The following is a 21,721-nucleotide window of genomic DNA, read 5'->3' as shown; positions in this document are numbered from 1 at the left end:
TATGAGTCAGAATCAACTCGAAGGCAAAAGGTTTTTTGTTTTAGTTTGCTTTATGCTTATTGCCTTTATCTACAATATAAAGAGTCATTCTTTTCTTTTCCTTCTGTGTAACTTACTTAAAGATAACAAAGATTCTTTGCTGCCAGGATAATTCTCTGTGCTTTATGTTAACTTTATTATGTTCTCGATTATTTAAGGATACAAAAAATGTTCCTTCCTTATGAAAATGCTAAAGCTCTTTTCAATCATGTTAGCTTCTGTTTAACACAATCCTATCTTAATGAAATGTCCAAATCTCTGATAACTTCATGATTTTTGCTTTCCCGGAATCAAATCCTAAAACTAAACAACCCTATAAATTAAAATAAAATACAATGTTCAGGTTATATTTTACACCTACAACTATCTTTTGAGGTTTCCTAAAGGGCATCTGAAAGATCACAAAGATTTGTTCTTTCACCTTATTTAAAAAAAAAATAAAAAGGTGGTAGAAATAATTAGGTTTATTGGATATATTACTATTGATGAGTTGCATAAGAAAAGAGTTCACAAATCAGAAAAGATAAGCATCCTTACCCAACTTAAATTTGTATAGGTAAAATGCTATTACTAGAAATACCTCATAAATTATAGGCTGTATAAGAAGTTCATAGAGATTTATCAATGACCTCACTGTCCATGTTTATATTTGTTTATATTTAATTGTGTCCTGGCAGTACTTGGCCTTATATTAGGCAACGACACTATTGTGTTTTCAATCATAATTTCAGTTATTATTCAAAATGTTATCTTGGTCACAATCTTCTTCAGTTTAAAGCTAACATATTCTAGATCACTAGTTTTCAATTGGGGATGTAACTGGAGGTTTATAAAAATACAGGCCTCTTGCACCTATGCCAGATTTACTGAATGTCTTGCTAGTCTTATTATATTGTTTTCATACCAAAAAAATTTTTTTCTCAGAGCAACCCTATAGGACAGAGCAGAACTGCCCCACAGGGTTTCCAAGGCTGTAATCTTTATGGAAATAGACTCCCGTATCTTTCTCCTGCAGGACGGCTGATGGATTCAAAAAGCCGACCCTTCAGTTAAAAGACAAACATTTAACCACTGCACCACCAGGGCTCCTTATTGTATAACATCCAAAATCTTGATATATTATGCGTATTGAATCTCAGGATTATTATTGTTCTATTTCAAATGTTTTCTAATATAAACATTATATTCATCCATTTTTGTAAATAAGATATAACATTCACTGACTTCTTTGAAAAACTGTTTTAATCACTACTCTTAAAAACATTTTGTCTACTTTCTTTTTGGAAGGCTTTATTATCTTGTTTTTTCCACAGAAACAACTAAATTTCTTTCAGTTGCATTACTCTTGTTGGGAATTATCATCAGATCTTTGACACTTGAAAATTTACAATCTACATCTACAATTCGCATATACAGATGGTTTTTGTTTCACTGTGATGTGATGTCTGCCAAGGAAGGCTCTAAAAGCAGCCACAGGCTAGATAGAGTTTGTGTCTTCAACAATGCAGAACCATCTTAGAGACCTGTGCAAAAAGGCTGTACCAGGTACTTCGAACCACTAACTGTGAAGAATAATCTGAGGCACAGGCTTCTGATGGCATCTCTTAGACAACTTGCAGACCATCCCAGTTAGCTGAGTCAGAATTTCCAAAAATCTTTTAAGAGGCAGAATACTTCAGGAGACTGCTAACCCAACATCCAACAGAACAGGAATTAATTATATGAGACTGAATGAACTAGTGGCGAAAATTTTATTGTAGTTACTTGTTTGTAATACTATTGATACTGTTTTAATAGAATATTTTCTGGGCACATAGAGAACTTTTTCTTTCTTCTAAAATAACTAGATGATAAATATATATTGTTAGCAACACACAGTAAATGTGTTACTAACTCAAACCAATCTAGTAGACTCTGCTTTTGTGAACAAAAATGAAATATTTTAAAATGGTACCTAGTTCCCACTGATCACTGACCCCATCCCAAGAATTCAAAACTCTTACTAAATCTCCCAACTTTTCATGGCAATTAGTTATTTGTTATACTCAATATATACTCTTCATGGCAATTAGTGATATTCAATAAGAATCTACCTTTTTACTGAACATAATTGGAAATACTGGTCATAAAATCAAAGCCTTACCTGGAATGTCATATTTGAGAATGACATTCATTTAGTCAGTTACAACAAGCCATTTTCAAGAAACTAATTTTTTTTTTTTTTAATGTTATAAAACCAATGTTAAAAAGATATAAAAAGAAAACTGGTTTGGTATCTGGTTTACTGGGTTCCCAGCCTTACAGGTGAATTCCAATTCACTTGGCAAAATAATAATGATGGTAATATTATCTATAAATTTACTAATGCAATTCAAAATGAATTTAATATTTCATGTAATTACATTTATTCATGTCTATAACAGAAACAAAAATGTAATAACAATATACAATAGCCACACGCACATAGCTTTTAAGGGTATTTTTGTGGTTATACGTTTTGCCCCTGTATCTTTGATATGCTGATTAAATGATACACGTAAAAAGGAGAATTTAAAGACACTAACAGTAGCTAAACTGATGTACATAATAAAAAGTTGAAAAAGGAAACAGTAGAGTTGGAATTAGTTAAAATTTTAACTAAAAAGAACATGTAATAGGCTGGAGTTCTTGTGAGACTGAAAAGTGATTGGGAACAGCTAATATAACGAATGGGACTAGGAGGAGATAGGTGAGAGCAGGGTTTTAAGACTTTCTCAGTGTTTTATGTAATATTCTCCCCTCCCTGTCATCATAAGAGGCTAACACAAACTTGTATTACTTTTATTAACATAATACATACATATATGTTAAATGGTGTCAAAAGATTAAAAATGCCACAGCTATTCCCTGATACACTCCTCAGGACCACTTCCCAGAGGCAATCACTTTAACTCCTTTAGGCATTTCTTCTTGTAGTTAACTCATAAAAACCAAATCCATTGCCATCCACTCGATTCCAACTTAAAACAACCCTATATGGCAGAGTAGAACTGCCCCATAAGGTTTCCAAGGAGCAGCTGGTACATTCGAACTGCTGACCTGTTAGTTAGCAGCCTAAGCTCTTAACCACTGCACCACTAGGTCTCCATTACCTCTATATAATAAGTGTCTTGCTATTTCTTGATTTATCAATTTTAGTTATTATCTATAAACTAATTATCATTGTCATCATAACTAACATTAATAAACACAATTCTAAGTGCTTTAGTATGTTGATTTATTTACTTTTCACAAAAAAACTGTAAAAAAAAAAAAGAAGGATATTTTTTGTCGTCTCCATTTTACTGCAGGGGAAACTGAAAGGTAAATTAACTTGTCAGAAGTTACAGAGCTTACAGACTTATTAAGTAGTAAATTCAGTCAGACTGGCTCCAGTGCCTTGACTCTTAGCTACTGTACTTTATAACTACTGCCTCTCATAATACCTCACCCTCATTTCTAATATTTTTAGTTAAATCAATAAAAAGTATATTAACATCATAATGGCTACATGCATATTGTTCACAAAGAACAAGTAGTTTAACATGATAATATGTCCTTTCTTGTAAAGTTTCTTTGAGATATTGTTGTTATCATTTAGCAATTTTCCACACCCATGCCTACTCTCTGAAATGTTCCATCTTATCATCTTCACGTCATCCACTCCACCAAGTCATCCTTTCCCCAGTCACCTAAATGGTTTTAATCACTTTTTATGTGGAGTCATCAAACTGGCATATCCTTTTATGGAAAACACTGTGTTGAAATTAAGCACAACAGAGTCCGCTGTTACTGAGTTAGATGAAGATTAGTGAGGTTCCTCAAAGGACTTAAAAAAAAGGCTGTATTTGTGTACGTATAAGACACATTTGTAGCACCCACAATTAGGGACAGATCATCTAAACCGTCGATCGGCATGGAAAAACAAAAGATTTGAAAACATAAAAATTGCCACAAATTAATTTTCCTTTTAAAGGCCACCTAACATCTGGAACCACACAATAATGAAAAGGTCCCATATGATACCATAGGAAGTATACTGGTAAATGAAAACCAGTATTCACTGTCAAAATTCAAGTGTTACCCAAAAATGCTGTGGCATTTATTTATATAAATTTATTTACATGAGTTTGAGCTGAGCAGTGTTGCAAGTTTAAATGCAATAAAATAATGCTAGTGACCAAATTGTCAGAATCCTGGCAAGAGTATGCTGTTAACAGTGAAGAAGGGAATGGTTGCCCAACAAATGGGATATTTAACAGTTAAAACAAAAAAACAAATGTTTCAGAATTGGAAAAAGGAAAAAGGCAGGTTAAATTCTTTTACACTTTTGTGAAATCTTCAAGCGGTATGTTGTTGTTTTTGTTGTTGTTGTTGTTGTTGTTAGGTGCCATCAAGTCGGTTCTGACTCATAGCGGCCCTATGCACAACAGAATGAAGCATTGCCCAGTCCTGCCTTACTCACAATTGATGCTCTGTTTAAGTCCATTGTTGCAGCCACTGTGTCAATCCATCTCGTGGAGGGTATTCCTCTTTTGCAATGACCCTCTACTTTACCAAGCATGATGTCCTTCTCTAGGGACTGATCCCTCCTGACAACATGTCCAAAGTATGTGAGACGTAAGTAATCTCGCCATCCTTGCTTCTAAGGAGCATTCTGGTTTCTTTTGAGACAGATTTGTGCATTCTTTTGGCAGTCCATGGTATATGCAATATGCTTCACCAACACAATTCAAACGTATCAGTTCTTCTTCAGTCTTCCTTATTCATTGTCCAGCTTTTGCATGCATATGAGGTGACTGAAAACACCATGGCTTGGGTCTGGTGCACCTTAGTCCTCAAGGTGATATCTTTGCTTTTCAACACTTTAAAGAGGTCTTTTGCAGCAGATTTTCCCAATGGAATGCATGTTTTGACTGTCTCCATGGGTGTTGATTGTGGATTCAAGTAAAATGAAATCCTTGCCAACTTCAGTCTTTTCTCTGTTTATCATGATGTTGCTTATTGGTCCAATTGTGAGGATTTTTGTTTCCTTTATGTTGATATCAAGTGGTATGGTTCCAGAAATTTAAAAAATTCCTTCTTCAAAAGCTTAATGAAATCTATGATGTTCTGAGTTCTTAAACACTGGAAAGATCGTCTAAATCATGAGTTTTAACTTTGGTTTACACTAAATCCATTTTGTACCATGCACTGACTGCTGCTGTTAGGTGCTGTTAAGTCAATTCTAATTCACAGTGGCCCTATGTAAGACAGAACAAAACACTGCCCAGTCCTCCGTCATCCTCACAATTATTTTCTATGTTTGAGCTCACTGTTGCAGCCACTGTGTGAATTTATTTCACCAAGGGTCTTCCTCTTTTTCACTAGCCCTCTATTTTACCAAGCATGATGTCCTTCTGCAAGGACTGGTCCCTCCCGATAACATGCCCAAAGTATGTGAGACGAAGACTCACCATCCTTGCTTCTAAGGTGCATTTTGGCTGCACTTCTTCCGAGACAGGTTTGTTTGTTCTTCTGGCAGTCCATGGTATATTGGATATTCTTCGCCAACACCAGAATTCAAAGGCATCAATTTTTCTTCAGTCTTCCTTATTCGCTGTTCAGCTTTCACATGCATATGAGATGACTGAAAACATCACTAGCTTGGGTCAAGTAAACCTTACTCTTTAAATTGACATCTTTGCTTTTTAACGCTTTAAAGAGATCACTCGCTGTAGATTTGCTCGATGCAATGGATTGTCTGATGTGAATGCTGCTTCCAATGGCATTGCTTGTGGATCCAAGCAAAAGGAAATCCTTGACAACTTCAATCTCTTCTCTGTTTATCATGATGGTGCTTATTGGTCCAGTTGTGAGGATTTTTGTTTCATTATGCTGAGGTGTAATCCATACTGAAGGCTGTGGTCTTTGATCTTCATTGATAAGTGCTTTAAGTCCTCTTCACTTTCAGCAAGCAAAGTTGTGTCATTTGTATATCATGGGTTGTTAATGAGTCTTCCTCCAAACCTGCTGCTGTGTTTTTCATATAGTCCAGCTTCTTGGATTATTTGCTCAACACACAGATTGAGTAAGTACAGTGAAAGGGTACAATCCTGACGCGCACCTTTCCTGCCTTAAACCACGCAGTATTCCCCTGTTCTGTCTGAACGACTGCCTCTTGATTTATGTAGAGGTTTCTTGTGAGCACAGTTAAGTGTTTCAGAATTCTCAGTCTTGGCAAAGTTGTCTATAATTTGTTATGATCCACACAGTCAGATGCCTTTGCATAGTTAATAAAACACAACTAAACATTCTCTGCTTTCAGCCATGATCCATCTGACGTCAGCAATGATATCCCTTGTTCCACATCCTCTTCTGAATACAGCTTAAATTTCTAGTACTTTTCAGTTTTCCATGTACTGTTGTAACTGCTTTTGAACAATCTTCAGCAAAATTTTACTTCTGTGTGGTGGTATTAATGATAATATATAAATTATAAAATATACATATTTGTTCTAGTCATCTAAAAGAAACCTAAAATTTCTTACACGTTAATTTCATAACACTACATGCTGAGAGATACTTCTACTTTAACAAGAAAATACATCAAGGAACATAAGCTATATCCAAAATAAAGAAAACAATGATCTTTTTAGTTCTTTACTCACAAAATCTCATTTTGTCTCTATACAAAATTTTTGTGGTTCTAAATTTCTATACTATTCAATAACACAGTTTCTATAAAATGTTATTTGTCTATAAAGTATATGACCCTATACTCTCACATAATATGTAAAATAAAATATTTTTTCCCAAAAAGAAAGCATTACATCATCAATTACTTTCAGAAATGCTTAAGAGCTAGGAGGAGTATGTTCATCTATATGTTTCCTCTTATGTACTCAGTCTATTTTAAATGGTATATTTTACACAATCTTACCTCTGCTGGATGCTGAATTATGTACAAGTGGGTAGAGATGTGTAGAGGATGCACTGGTAGAAATGGACATAAACACACTTTCTGAGGCCGGCTAAAGGTAAAAAGAAAAGAAAACCTTTCAATTTTTTAAATACAATGATACAACAATAATCAGAAGCTTGAATATAATCCCATTTGGTTGTATAAAGATATGTGCTAAAGCTGAATTCTTTTAAAAATGAAATATCAAGAATTAATGTAATCAGACTGCAGAAATGAGAATTTGGAAAAAAATTCAAGTAAATTTTTCACCATATATATGGATTAAAAGTACCAAAAAAAAATTCTATCCTATTTATCTTTAGTGGAAGAATACTCATAAGTCATTATGGCCCTTTCATTCATGAAGCAATACTTCTACTAATTTGCACTCCAAATCAATAACAGATCTCATGTCAAAGAGAAGCCTGGCAACTCTTCTAAGTCATCTGAAGTTTGAACAATAGGGTGATAAAATATTAGAATATAATTATCATCTACAGGAGAGTTCTAATTAAACTTCTCCATTAATCAACAAAAAGTTACATTAAGCTAGAATTATATCCACAGAGTATCTGCTTTACTTATTTTCCTTTTGTTGTTATTTACTTCATTTTTATGCTTTATTTTTTAGTTCCTTACTATTGTTTAGGTAGAACTTATACTCAGTACAACATTCAGATGAAATAAAAGGGTACTCCTACCTCAGTACTCCAATCTGGGACATTCTCTTCCATAGGGGTAAGCAACTACCAGTTTCTTGTCTATCCTTCAGAGATATTGTGTGACTACACCTACTCCTTGCTTAACCAACGTGGTTAGGTTCCAAAGACCAGGTTGTTACACAAAAGTAGGCATTATGCAAAAAATGGAGTATGACCATATCAGATCACAATAGAAAATAACTACATAATTACATAACTCAAATTTTATCATTGCCAAATTACATCATTACATAACTGTCAAATCACATCATAACTACCAAACCACTGATAATCATGGCCCAGCCAAGTTGATCCAAACCAAACCCAACCCACTGCCATCGAGTCAATTCCGACTCATAGCAACCTTATAGGACACAGTAGAACTCCCCCATACGGTTTCCAAGGAGCGCCTGGTGGATTCGAACTGCTGACCTCTTGATTAGCAGCTGTAGCTCTTAACCACCACACCACCAGGATCTCCCTCCCAAGTTGATACATAACCTTAATATCGCAGCCAGCATTCTGTGATTAATGCACAAAATCTTCAGATAATCGGTTTTTTAATATTGTTGTAAATGCGAAATGTCAGATAATGAGATAATTGATAAGTGAGGAGTAGGTGTATAGGCAGATATTCTTATAAGGTTTATTATTAAGCCTCATATTTGACATGTTTTTCCGTAAGATAAAACGTATCAGACACTGTATATCATGGAAGCAAATTTTCACAACAGATCGCTATTTCAGGAAGGTGTTACATGCCATTACAATGATATACAAGTGAACATGATATTAAAGAGAATTCCCAATAGCATATTTACTACCACAAGTTTGACCACTGCCAATTCTTCTCTGAATTTTATTCATTTGGATTTCTAACCTGAGATTAGAAATGCTTATATTAATAAACTATAGAGTGTGGATAAAGTGGTTTGAATACCTGCTATATCTACTGCCTCATCTTTCAAGAAACTGCTAAGTCTACGCTCCTGCTGAAGAAAAGATCTGATAATATCTTAGGCAGAGGTAGAAACGCCACCCACCCCACCTGTACTGAACATGGAGTGGATGATTAACCCAAGGAAAACCAATATACCCACTTTCAGGTGACCTCTGAGATGATTCTGTGTGACTGTTCAGTCTCTCACTGGATTCTTTCTCAGGAATATGAGCAGATTTATGGGCTGGGGATCAATGGTCATAAGAACAAGCAAACACAAAGAAGAACAGACAGTGACAGATAAAACTGGGCATTATGACAAAGAGAGAGAAGCACGGATGATATAAGAAAGGATTCTTCATTCAGTGGCAGGATGAACAGAATGAGGCACATTTAAATTCTAGAAACTTAGGATTTTGATTTTTTTATACAAAGCTATGAGAGTGAAATGCTTGCTCAAGTATCAGTAATTTCTTTTATAAAATGCAACCGTAGATCAGAAAAAGCCATTTAAAAAACGTAGAATTCAACTGTATATCAACCTATGTCTGTAAATTATATGATTCTAAGATCATGAAAGAACTTAAAAAATTAAAAAAAAAAAAAAAGTCCTGTGCACGGAAACATTCACATATCAAAAGAACCAGAGAACTGAAAAATCCAATCAGATAAACAAGCTGGATGGAAGTTACAGATTTCTGTGGGAGCAGAAAACTCCGTAAACAAACTAACTTTTTTAAATCATGATATATAACCAACGAGTGGCCACCAAGTCAATTCTGACTCATGAAAGCCCCTCCTGTCAGAGTAGAACTGTGCTCCACAGGATTTTCAATGGCTGATTTTTTGGAAGTAGATTATCAGGCCTTTCTTCCAAGGCACCTCTGGGGAGACTCAAACCACCAACCTTTCAGTGAGCAGCCAAGTGCCTTACCTGTCTGCACTACCCAGGGACTCCTCATTTGCTATACCAAAAACCAAACCCACTGCCAAGTCAACTACAACTCATAGCAATCCCATAAGGTTTCCAAGGCTGTAAGTCTTTATAGAAGCAGACCACCACATTTTCTCCCACAGAACAGCTGGTGGATTCGAACCATCGACCTTTTGGCTAGCACCCAAGCACTTTAACCACTGATCTACCAGGGCTCCTTCCTCATTTGCTATAGTTAAGTATATATTTGGCTTTAAGCTTTCCAATAACTAACCTGAAAAAATAAAAAGTGGGGTCAATTATAAAGCTTAAAATTCTATAAGATAAAGATCATAAATCACTACTAACTATGTTTGGTACCAAGAACAGACATTTCTCCCAGGCGGTCTTGGTAAAGAAGACGTCATGTGATGTAATGACAAAATCCTCCACAACAATGAAATTTGTTTCATCAGGCTCATCTACGCTGACAGCATAAAACCAAAAGGCAACTGGCAAAAGCAATATTTCAAATGGCAATACAACATGGATAGATAACCAGATTTCCACTGATCTAACTTGATCCAAAGATACAGTTTTAGATTTCTGGAAGAGCAGACAAACCACATGTTCTTCAAGCAACTTTTCATGAATTTTATTTCTCTTAGTCCATTGACTACTCCTTCCTGAATATTGTTTCTTTGAGTTCCTTTGGTATATTAATCCTTAACTTCTTCCAAATTTACTAAATACACACTCAGGAAATAAAATGAAACATGAAAAAAATTTTTTAATCTTAAAAGATTTACAACTGAGTTGGTGAATCAGGGAAAATATCAAAAATGATAGATAATACAAAGTAGTATCTATGTATACAGATAAATGCACGTACAGAGAGAGGAAAGGAAATGATTAAGGGGAGCAAAGACAGAGCAGTTCTCATGAGAAGCCAGGACTTGAGAGAGGAGTTTCAAAAAATGGACTTAGGCCTGCAGAAGAGAGTTCAGAGAACATAATAAATAGTGACTGCATGCTTCATACATAACAATAAATGTACATATGTTTCATACATTAGTCTGTACTGTGCACAATAGTTTGGCTGGCATAGAGAGCTGAAGCAGAGGAGCAGTAAGAAGTGATTTGGAAAAGAAAGACTATGGACAGCATGGAATGCCACACTATGGAATGCGGCTTTTTATACTGAAGGTGGGGGATGCTGTTCAAATAAGTGGATGACAAATTTTTCATTTTATTTTCAAAAATTAAAAGTAACCAAAATCTACATCTGGATTATGGCATCAGTCTGCTATTCCAATGTCAAAGTTATCTTCACTGTATTTTTGCAAATACATCCTAGCTTTGACTAGTTTATAGTTAATAAACTCACACTTTAACTAGCCTAATTCAGTTACTCAGGAGTATATTTTAAATTAATTTAAGAAGGAAAACCAGGAAATTATCTTCTTCAGTGATGACTGAGATATTTTTCTAAGGCCATAGTGTAAGTATTTGATTACCTACAATAATTTTGGTCATTATCAATGAAGGTATCAACTAAGCATTTCCTCATGTCTTAGTAAAAAAAAAAAAAAAAACATGTCTTAGTACAAACCCAAAATTAATTTCTGAGGAAAAAAAACTGTCTTAACCCATAATGATTCCCTCTTGTCACAGAAGAGTCAAAATGTAGTGGCCTTCAGCTCAGGTTATTAACTGAATAGCTGTAATAATATCAAATAAAACAAAAATGAAGGGGAAAAAAGTATTTGGGTGGATAAAGAAGATCACAGCAAAATGGCAAAAGGGTCAACTTACTAGAGAACTAACAACTTTAAATTTGCAGGAACTTAATTTTTCCCTTATATATTTTGAGTCTCTGGCAATATTCCACTGGCTTCTGAAGCAAAGACATGCCATGTAAAGCAGGAAACTATTCACAATTTAAAAAGCAGCTACTGGGTCCTGAATGCCTGACCATGAAACACCATATGACTGTGAAACTAACTAGTCATAAAGTTGAGTAGGCACAGCAGCAATTCATCATACAATTGAAATAATTTAGATCTTGCAAAGCACAAGGAAGTCGCAAGAACAGGTGGCCCAGACCTCCATGCCACCTATCTCTAGTGTACTGATGTCACTCCTTCACTTCACAGTTATGGCCTCTGAAGGAGTTTCCTCTGACCAGCTGTCAAAAGAGGAAAGCAGCTGGGCCTGAGTAAGCTGAAAATTAACAGCTACAATGCTACAGCTTCAGTTGTGGGTAGCTTTGAAGAACAATGGTGAGGGGAAATCCTCCCTGTATGCAGAGCTTCAAGTAGTTCACCCAGTTATCAACTTAGTGGGAGATGTCAGATCTAAGCATATACTTGAATGCCTGGACAGTGGTGAATGGCTTGGCTGGTTGGCCAGAAAACTGGAAGGAGCAAGATTGGAAGATCAGAGATATCAATATGGAAGAAGAGGCAAATGGGTAGACCTATGACAGTAGACACACATAAAATGGCAGACATAAACCTGAATTAATCAGTAATTAAGTTAAATGTAAACAGATTGACAAACTAATGTAAATGAACAACACCATAAGCCAACTAGACCTAACAGACATCTACAGAACATTCTACTCAACAGTAAAAAAACAGTAGAAGACATATTTTTTTCAAGTGCACATGTAGCATTCTCTAAGACCACAGAATATGGCAGAGCACAGGCCTTAATAAATTTTAAAAGATTGAACACATACAAAGGAGGTTCTTGGCCCAAAATGAAATTAAATTAGAAACCAATAACAGGGGAAATTTTGAAAATTCACAAATGTATGAACAACACACTCCTAAATAACCAAAGGTTCTAAGAAGAAATCACAATGGGAATTAAAAAAAGGCTTTGAGATGAATGAAAATGAAGACACAACATATCAAAACTTAAGAAATGCAGCAGTGTTTAGAGGAAAATTTAGAGCTGTAAATTCTTGTACTAAAAAAAAAAACCTCAAATCAATAACCTAACCTTTCACTTTAAGAATCTAGAGAAAGAAGAGCCAAACTAAACCCAAAACAAGAAGATTTCAGAAGGAAATAATAAGACCTGCCTTTTCTGCAGAAATTCACAAGTTTATCCCAAAATTCATATGGAAGTGCGAAACCCAAAACCTGTTCCCATGGAGTCGATTCCGACTCATAGCAACACTATAGGGCAGAGTAGGACTGCTCCACAGGGTTTCCAAGGAGCAGCTAGTAGATTCAAACTGCCGACCTTTTGGTTAGCAGCCAAATGCTTAACCATTAACAGCCAAAACAATCCTGAAAAAGTTGCAGGACTCACATTTTTAATTTCAAAACTTACTACGAAGTTACAATAGTCAGAGCTGTGTTTTACTGGCACAGGGATAGACATATAGATCAACTGGATAGAACTGAAAGTCTAGAAATAAACCCATACATTTATGGTGTAATTAATATTTGACAAGGGTGTCAATGGGGAAAGAATTGTCTGTTATGACAATTGGTGCTGGGACAACTGGTTATCTACATGCAAGAGAATAAAATTGGACTCAAAACTCACCAAATATAAAAATTAACTCAAAATGGATCATAGGCCTAAATGTAAGGGCTAAACTATAAAACTCTTAGAAGATGAGCAAATCTTAGTGATCTTAGATTTCTTACACATGGTTTCTTAGATATGATACCAAAAGCGCCTGGAACCAAAGAAAAAAATAGATAAATCGAACTTCATCAAAATTAAAAACTTTTTGCTTCAAAGAAAATGATCAATAAAGTTTAACGATAACCCATTGAATGGGAGATAATATCTACGAATCATATATCTGGTAAATATCTAGTATTCAGAATATACAAAGAACTCTTACAACTCAACAATAAAAAGACAACTAACCCAGTTTAAAAATCAGCAAAGGATTTGAGTAGACATTTCTCCAAGAAGATACACAATTGGCCAATAAGCCCATGAAAAGTTGTTCAATATCATTAGTCGTTCAGGAAACGCTAATCAAAATTGCAACAAAATACCACTTCATCACACCCGCTAGGATGGCTATAATAAAATCTAAAAAAAAATGTTTTTAATTTTTTTAAACAAAAAATAACAAGTATAGGTGAGGATATAGAGAAATTTGTTGTTAGGTGCCGCTGAGTCAGCTCCGACTCATAGCAACCCCATGCACAACAGAACGAAACACCACCTGGTCCTGCGCCATCCTCACAACCGTTGTTATGCTTGGGCCCACTTTTGCAGCCATTTGTCAATCATGTCATTGAGGGTCTTCCTCTTTTTTGTTGATCCTCTACTTAACTAAGCATGATGTCCTTCTCCAAGGAATGATCCCTTCTGATAACATGTCCAAGGTATGTGAGACATAGTCTCACCATCCTTGCTTCTAAGGACCATTCTGGTCATACTTCTTCCAAGACAGATTTGTTCATTCTTTTGGCAGTCTATGGTATATTCAATATTCTTCACTAACGCCACAATTCAAACATGTCAATTTGGACTCATCATTTATTCCTGGTGGGAAAGCAAAATGGTGTAGCTGCTTTGGAAAACATTTTGGCAGTTCCTCAAAAAGTTAAACATAGAGATACCATATACCCCAGTAACTCTACTCCCAGGTAAGTAGCCTAGAGAACTGCAAACATGTCCACACAAAAACTTATAAACAAATATCAATAGCTGCATCATTCACAAAACCAAAAAAGTAGAAATAAACCAAATGTCCATTAACTGATGAATGAATAAATAAAATGAGGTATATTCATGCAATGGAATGTTATTTAGCCACAAAAAGGGATGAAGTTCAGCAACAACAAAGACAAAAATAAAATAAAGTATGGAAAACAAAAAGAATGAAGTATTGACACATGCTATGACATAGATGGACCTCGACAACATTATGTTAAATGAGAGAAGTCATACACAAAAGGCCATGATTTCATACAAGAAATGTCAAGAACAGGCAAACCCAAAGAGACAAAGAATATTTGTGATTTCCAGGGGTTCGTAGGACCGATGAGTGGGGAGTGACAATTAATGGGTACAGGCTTTCTTTCTGGGGTAATGAAAATGTTCTGAAATTAGATAGTGGTGATGGTTGCACAACTCTGAGTATTTACTCAAAAGAATAAATCTTATGGTATATAAGTTATATCTTAATAAAGCTACTATTTTTTAAAAAAATGTAAAATTCAATGGAAAAAATTATATACAACCTAATTAGTAAGGGAGGTGCAAATTAAACCATCATGAGATACCACTGTATACCCAACAAACTGTAAAAACTAAAAAGTTCTTAGAAGACAAATTAAGAAACGACTGAAATGCAGATTCTTTTTCACATTTGCTGACTTTCACTGAATGTATATTTGCCTATATTTAACACTAAAAAAAAAAACACCTTAGTATGCTAAAATAAGAATGATTCTAATAAATTATCAAATAATTAATATTTAGAGATTAACTCTTCACTAAAGCTAAGCAAAGGGCAGTACTGGGTTAGTGGAAGAATTCTCACTTGCCATGCAGGAGACTTGGGTTCAATTTCTGCCTATTGCACTTCAAGAGCAGCCACCCTCGCCTGTCACTGGAGGCTTGCATGTTGCTGTGATGTTGAACATGTTTCAGAGGAGCTTCCAGACTAGAAAGAAAGGCCTCGTGATCTACTTCCAAAAATCAGCCAATGAAAACCATGTGAATCACAGTGGTCTGATCCCTTTGTGCATAGAGGTGACATGAGTCAGGGCTGACTCAACAGTAGCTAATAACAACAACATACATAAAGGTAGGTCCGGGGATCTATTCCAAAAATTAACCAATGAAAACCTTATAGATGACATGACAACAGAACACTGTCCAACTTGCTTGCTTTGGACACGTCATCAGGAAGGATCATTTCCCTTCAGCTGAATGGAGGAAGACATCATGTTTGGTAGAGGGCCAGCAAGGGCAACGGAAACCCTCAATGAGATGGAATGACATAATAGCCTCAGTGATGGACCTGAACATGCCAGCAATCATGAGGCTGGTGCAAGTCCTAGCAATGTTTCATTCTGTTGTACATAAAGTCGGAGTCGACTTGCCAGCAGCTAGCTAGCTATCTCATTGTGGCTAGATGTGTTTTAGGTTGGGTTCTCTAGAGAAGCAAAACCAGTAAAGCATATAAATATATAGACAGATTTATACCAAGGAAATGGCTCACGCAGTTGTAGAGGCTGGAACATCCCAAGTCCATGGGTCAGGACAGATGCTTCTCCTGATTCATGCAGCCACAAGAGCTGGTGGACCCAAGACTGGCAGGTCAGACAGTGGGGTTCTGGCTCAAAGGCTGCGAAGACTGACAATCCCAAGATCTGAACGCAAGATGGCAGGTAAGCTTCTAGCTCAAGTCCTAAGAACTGGAGGTCAGACAAACAGGAGCCAGCTTCAGGACACACAGTGAGTGACAGCCCACTAGCCTTGCCAGAAAGCCCACCCATATTGAATGCAGGCCACATCTATATCAGATGCAGGTCACACTCCCAAGGAAACTCCCTTTTAACTAATTGGCTACTCACAGCAGATCCCATCATGGAGGTGATCACATTATATCAAATCTCATCATACAGGTGATCACATCAGTATACAACTGCCAAACTACATCATAACTGCCAAACCAGTAAGAATCGTGGCCCAGCCAAGTTGATACACAACCTTAACAATCACAGGTGCCATCAAGTTGATTCCGACTCATAGCAACCCCATGTACAACAGAACAAAACACTGCCCAGTTCTGCACCATCCTCACAATCGTGCTATGCTCAAGCCTGGTGTTGCAGCTACTGTGTCAATCCATCTCATTGAGTCTCGTCCTCTTTTTTGTTGACCCTCTACTTTACCAAGCATGATGTTTTTCTCCAGAGATTGGTCCCTCCTGATAACATGTCCAAAGTACATGAGACAAAGTCTCACCAACCTTGCGTCTAAGCAGCATTCTGGCTGTACTTCTTCTAAGACAGATTTATTTGTTCTTCTGGAAATCCATGATATATTCAATATCCTTTGCCAACACTGTAATTTGACGGCATCAATTCTTCTTCAGTCTTCCTTATTCATCGTCCAACTTTCACGTGCAAATGAGGCAACTGAAAATATCATGGCTCGGGTAAAGTGACATCTTTGCTTTTGAACCCTTTAAAAACGTCCTTTGCAGCAGATTTGCCCAGTGCAATACATCATTTGATTTCTTGACTGCTGCTTCCATGGGCATTGATTGTGGATCTAAGTAAAATGAAATCCTTGACAACATCCGTATTTTCCTCTCTTTATCGCGATGTTGCTTATTGGTCCAGTTGTGAGGATTTCTGTTTCCTTTATGTTGAAGTGTAACCCATACTGAAGGCTGTGGTCTTTGATCTTTATCAGAAACTAGGCATAGCATCTAGCTATACCTAAAAAGGCATTGGATTCAGGCAACAGCTGTACTGCATCCAGGTCAAAGTCAGCATCTTCAATCTAGACTAAAACTTTTAGCACTGATAATATTTACCTATTCCCTATTTCAGGACTATGATTACAGAAAGGAGAGAAAGGAGTGGAAGGCTACATATTTTCCTGAATCATATATAAAAACTTTATGCCAGAAGAAGATAAAAGCCCAAATTCTGATAAAAGCACGAAAAATCATTTTATTATAATAAAAGTTAAGCTATAAAAAATATATCGAATATGGTTAGTAAAAATGATGCTGAAAATCTTGAATTGTCTTTTATCAAAAACACAAACTAAAATGATCCAAAGACTGAATACATTATGCAACAAAAAAGTCAGGTAAAAATTGGTGTTTCTCCAGTATAACCAGGCAGTTTAAACAGAGTAGTTACAACCTAGTAGTATTTCTACACGTGGAATGGAGTTCAACTTGGAATTTTATTATTATTATTATTATTATTAACTCCATTCAAATTTTGTCAAAAGAAAAAGTGTGGGTTCAAAACCCTTTGCTTTAATCTTTTACAGACAAAAGTCTTAGTAGCCTATGCTGCCATAGTAGCATTCACCTAAAAGGTTGATTTCTAACCTTTAGTAGATGAACCACCTATTACTATATGTTTTATAATACATGATACCATTCAATAAATGTGTTATGTAGCATTTTTATTAAACTGAATTTAACTCCAATTTATCTGAGGCATTTTTAAAATCATTCACAACTTCAATATAACTGTAGCTCCTCAGTGGTATCATAAAATCAACTTTTATACAAACTGCCCTTTTTAAACTCTACAAAAATGAACAATTTATCCTCAATGGACTCAGTGAATGAGCTCAGTGAAAATGTCAAAGAAGACTAATTTTAAAAAATAAATCAAACTGAAACATTTTTTGCCTTCTAAAATACAGCTTTAAAAATCTAAATAACAGAATACAACTCTCTAAAGAAATAAAACTATCTTCAAATCTAGGAACCAATAGAAACATTTACTAACTCTGCTCCAAACGTTGGTTATCTGGAACTGGTTAGATTCTTAGCCCAGTCCACAAAGCCAACTTAAGTCACAAATATGTGGAGTATAATACTTACCACATTATTTTAAGCACAGTACCTAACCACCACCATGTTGTTTATACTCCAGGACCTTCCTCTCTTCCCTTGTTTTCAAGTTTCTCTTACTCCAAGGGCTGAATTCATTGTCTTTCATTTATATTCCTACATATTTCCTTAATATGTCTATTTTCACTTCTACTTTAACACTTGACCACATCATATTACAACATTTTATTTTCACATCTGCCGCTCCCTTCTAGATAGTGGCTCCTCTAAGAGCAGGTGTTCCGTTCAACTTTTTATCCTCTAGTACAATGGTTTCAAACTTCAGCATGCATCAGAATCACCTGCAGGGCTCCTTAAACTACAGATTGCTAAGGTGAGCCTGCAAATCTGCAATTTCTAACAAGTTCCCTGGTGATGCTAGTACTGCTGGAGGGGGCTAGAGGGTGAGGGTGGGAGGTGGAGGGTAATGGGGAGAGGAACACAGTTTGAGAACCAAGGCCCTACTGGTGTCCACTCTGATGTGTTTCCAAGTGACTTGAATTAAATTCATATTTAAATCCTGCCCAATTATCTAATCCTATCTTCACCTGGTAATTGGCAAACCCTGATGAACTTTTGTGAGAAGTAATCAGGAATAATAAACAACACTGCTGTAGACCAAGGATTAACCGAACTCCCTCTAATTGAAAATTTGGCCTTCCGATCACTAACTAGCTCCAGTAGTCTTATAACCTGTTAACTACCATAGGCCACACTTGATACCATAAGGATCTAGGCCAGGAGCCACAGCTTGTATTAGAGCAGGCTCAAGTGTTCCTTTGCAGCTGGAGTCCTTGGAGCAGTCTAGCACTGCAGTACAGCTCAGGTGGACTACGAGTCTTGTATGCTAATTACCAGCTCTCTGCCTAGTATCTTCTCTCAGATAATCTGCATGGCTTGATCGTTCACTTCATAATGGTCTTTGCTCCAATCCCCCTTTCTAAAGTAATCCACCTCTTCTTTATCACTCTCTATCCTCTTCCAAAAAAAAAAAACCAAACCCACTGCCATTGAATCGATTCCGACTCACAGTGACCTTAAGAACCTGATTTATTTTTCTTTGGAGTACTGCATCGCTATCTGACATTATATTATCCACATGTAGGTTTCCTTTCCTAGGATGTAAGTAAGCTACTGGGGCAAGGATTGGCCTAACTTTTTCACTGCTGTATCACCAGCACCCAGCATAGTAGGTTCTCAATAAATACTGTTGAATACATTAATTAATACCGTTACATTCCCTCTTACCTCCATCTTGGGATGCCTTTCTCCTTCTCCTACAATTTCTCATGCCATCCCTTCATTTTCTTTAATATCAAATTTTAAACTTTCTTTACTTGCTCTATAATATTTAAGAAATTAGTTTGTATTATAAATGAAATTCAGAGTCTTGGATCTCCCTTTGTTATAATTTGCAATCACTCTGATAAATTGCAGCACATAAGAGAATAGACAAAAATATTTACTAACGAAAATATTTACCAAAGGAAAAACAGCTAAGCATATTATGTGCAAACACTATTACAGTGATTTCAGTTAAAACTAATTACTTTGGCTCATGATTTGATATGCTCATACAACATCATTATCTATTTATTTTAAAGCACGTCCTCTTGAACTAATTCTGATTACAATTACTTCAAACTAATAAAATACTTTCTTAAAAAATTTACAATTTGCCAACTGACCAACTTTATATTTAGCAAGTCACTTTCTAAGATGAATTTGTGCTTATTATCTTTAACATCAATCTTTCTCATACTTTTTACCTCCCCTACAATGCTCCGCGTGCATTATGCTGGTGACTAGGTTTCCAACTGTCACAGCACCTCCCAGCAAACTAGTGGTAAGTGCAGAGTATCTGATCTCCTTGATCTAAAATCTTTGCCCGATGGACAAAAAAACCTTCTAACTCTTGAAGGCTTAAATATTTTAAATTGATAATGGATTAAATAATTTACAAATTCAACAAATTTTATTCAAATATTTATTGCACACACCATGTGCCAGACATCAGGCACTTGGGACAATAAAACAAAGATTCCTACCCTCACGGAGCTTTTTTCGTTCCCACTGGTTTGGTGTTAGAAAGATTAAAAGTAAAGCCCCTTGCTTCCTATAGAGTATTACGGTTGACAGGTTAAAAACAGATAACTATACATCAAAACTGATTACTGATAAATAATGAACATTCATTTTAATATAAAAATCAAACTACTTCTAGAATTTATACAGATCTGACAAAAAAATTAATATCTAAAGAAATATAAACTCACCAATTGGGCACAGTTTGGGAAATAACTATTAAGATTTATCACTGACAGTGCCATTGTTTTGCTATGTGGCCTTGGGCACATCACAGGTTTTCAGTTTCTCTTTCATAAAGCTGGTAACCAAAAGGCACGAAGAAAGTCTGGGGAATAACTACTGAATAGCAGATAAATGCTACACGAGAATGTAATCATGCTATGGCTTTTGTGTTCAGCTAACTTATAAAACCCACTGCCGTCAAGTTGATTCTAACTCATAGCAACCCTATAGGAGTAGAACTTAAATAGCATGACCAAAGTAACAGCTGAGATATTTTCTTTCTCTACATATACCAATGTACCATAAATACTGTTTTTCCACTCAATGGTGTTTATCTCCTTTAAAATCTGTATAATCGATTAAAGTTAATTATATTCTTAAGATACTGATGGAATCTTCAAATATTTTCCTTAAGGGAATTTTATCAAGTAAGCTCTTTCATCTTTTCTCATTAAGGATGCAGGAATAAATATGGAGGCTTCCTGTCAGACTAAGGTTGACTCACTTCTGAAGTGAATACTATAGTACAAGATAATCTGTCACCTTCAGCATGCTATCTCTGACAGCCGGTAGGCTAATAAAACTACATCTGACACAGGACTAGAGATGCTAGGACCTACAAAAAACACCAAAGTTTAAATAAATTTCTTACACAATATTCACCGAAAGCTATTTTTCCCAAAGTACTGATTTTAATCAAGATAATCTCACATAGGCAAACTTGAAGGATTAGAGAATTGATTTACAAGAATTACTATTTTTAAAGGATATCCTTTACTCACTAAATAAAAGGAAATGTAGAGCCCAGAAAAATGAAAAAAAAAAGTAGAGCCCAGAAAAGTAGGACATCTCAAATTTTCTAATACTCAACAAAATTTTACAGTCCCAACAGAGTGAAAAACAAAGAACAAAGAGTACCATAGCTTCTTACTGAATTACTTAAACAGATATACTGCATTACACATAAAAATGTCAACAACTTTCTAATTTTAACATAGGTTTTGAAAAGCTAAATACCACAGTGCCCTCTGCTGTCATTTTAAAGAAACTAAAATAATCTAGAAGGTAAGCTATAGTTTTGAAATTTCTGAACCTGCATTTAACATAGCCAGTGAAAGAAGAAACCACTTTTCTTTATTAATATAATACCATAATGAACTTCCATCTCATAAACAGAAGAAAAATGTGGAATATGTTCCATATCTGAATGGTCTAAGTAAAAGCAACAATATTACTATACCCTTAAAATCTGTTTTTATTACCACATTCTTTT

At 35.6% G+C, this 21,721-nt stretch overlaps 1 protein-coding gene across 4 annotated transcripts in view; it reads right to left on the bottom strand.

Annotated features, from left to right (window-relative positions):
- Positions 1–21,721, bottom strand: part of DTWD2 (DTW domain containing 2) — a 173,373-nt gene that overhangs the window by 119,840 nt on the left and 31,812 nt on the right. For 2 of the 4 annotated variants that reach the window (XM_064276065.1, XM_064276071.1), the window contains 2 exons: positions 15,753–15,964; positions 6,980–7,070 (listed from right to left, as the gene is read on the bottom strand). In XM_064276065.1, coding sequence (XP_064132135.1) covers positions 6,980–7,070; positions 15,753–15,964 — 303 coding nt within the window. Of the gene's footprint in view, positions 1–6,979; positions 7,071–15,752; positions 21,681–21,721 lie in introns of those variants that run through there. The other 2 variants (XM_064276053.1, XM_064276059.1) reach the window with 2 other exon arrangements.

The sequence above is a fragment of the Loxodonta africana genome, chromosome 2, assembly GCF_030014295.1.
Source record: "Loxodonta africana isolate mLoxAfr1 chromosome 2, mLoxAfr1.hap2, whole genome shotgun sequence".
NCBI classification, from domain to species: domain Eukaryota; kingdom Metazoa; phylum Chordata; class Mammalia; order Proboscidea; family Elephantidae; genus Loxodonta; species Loxodonta africana.
Note: the sequence above shows the minus strand (reverse complement) of the source record. Positions and strands in the feature narration are given on the sequence as shown.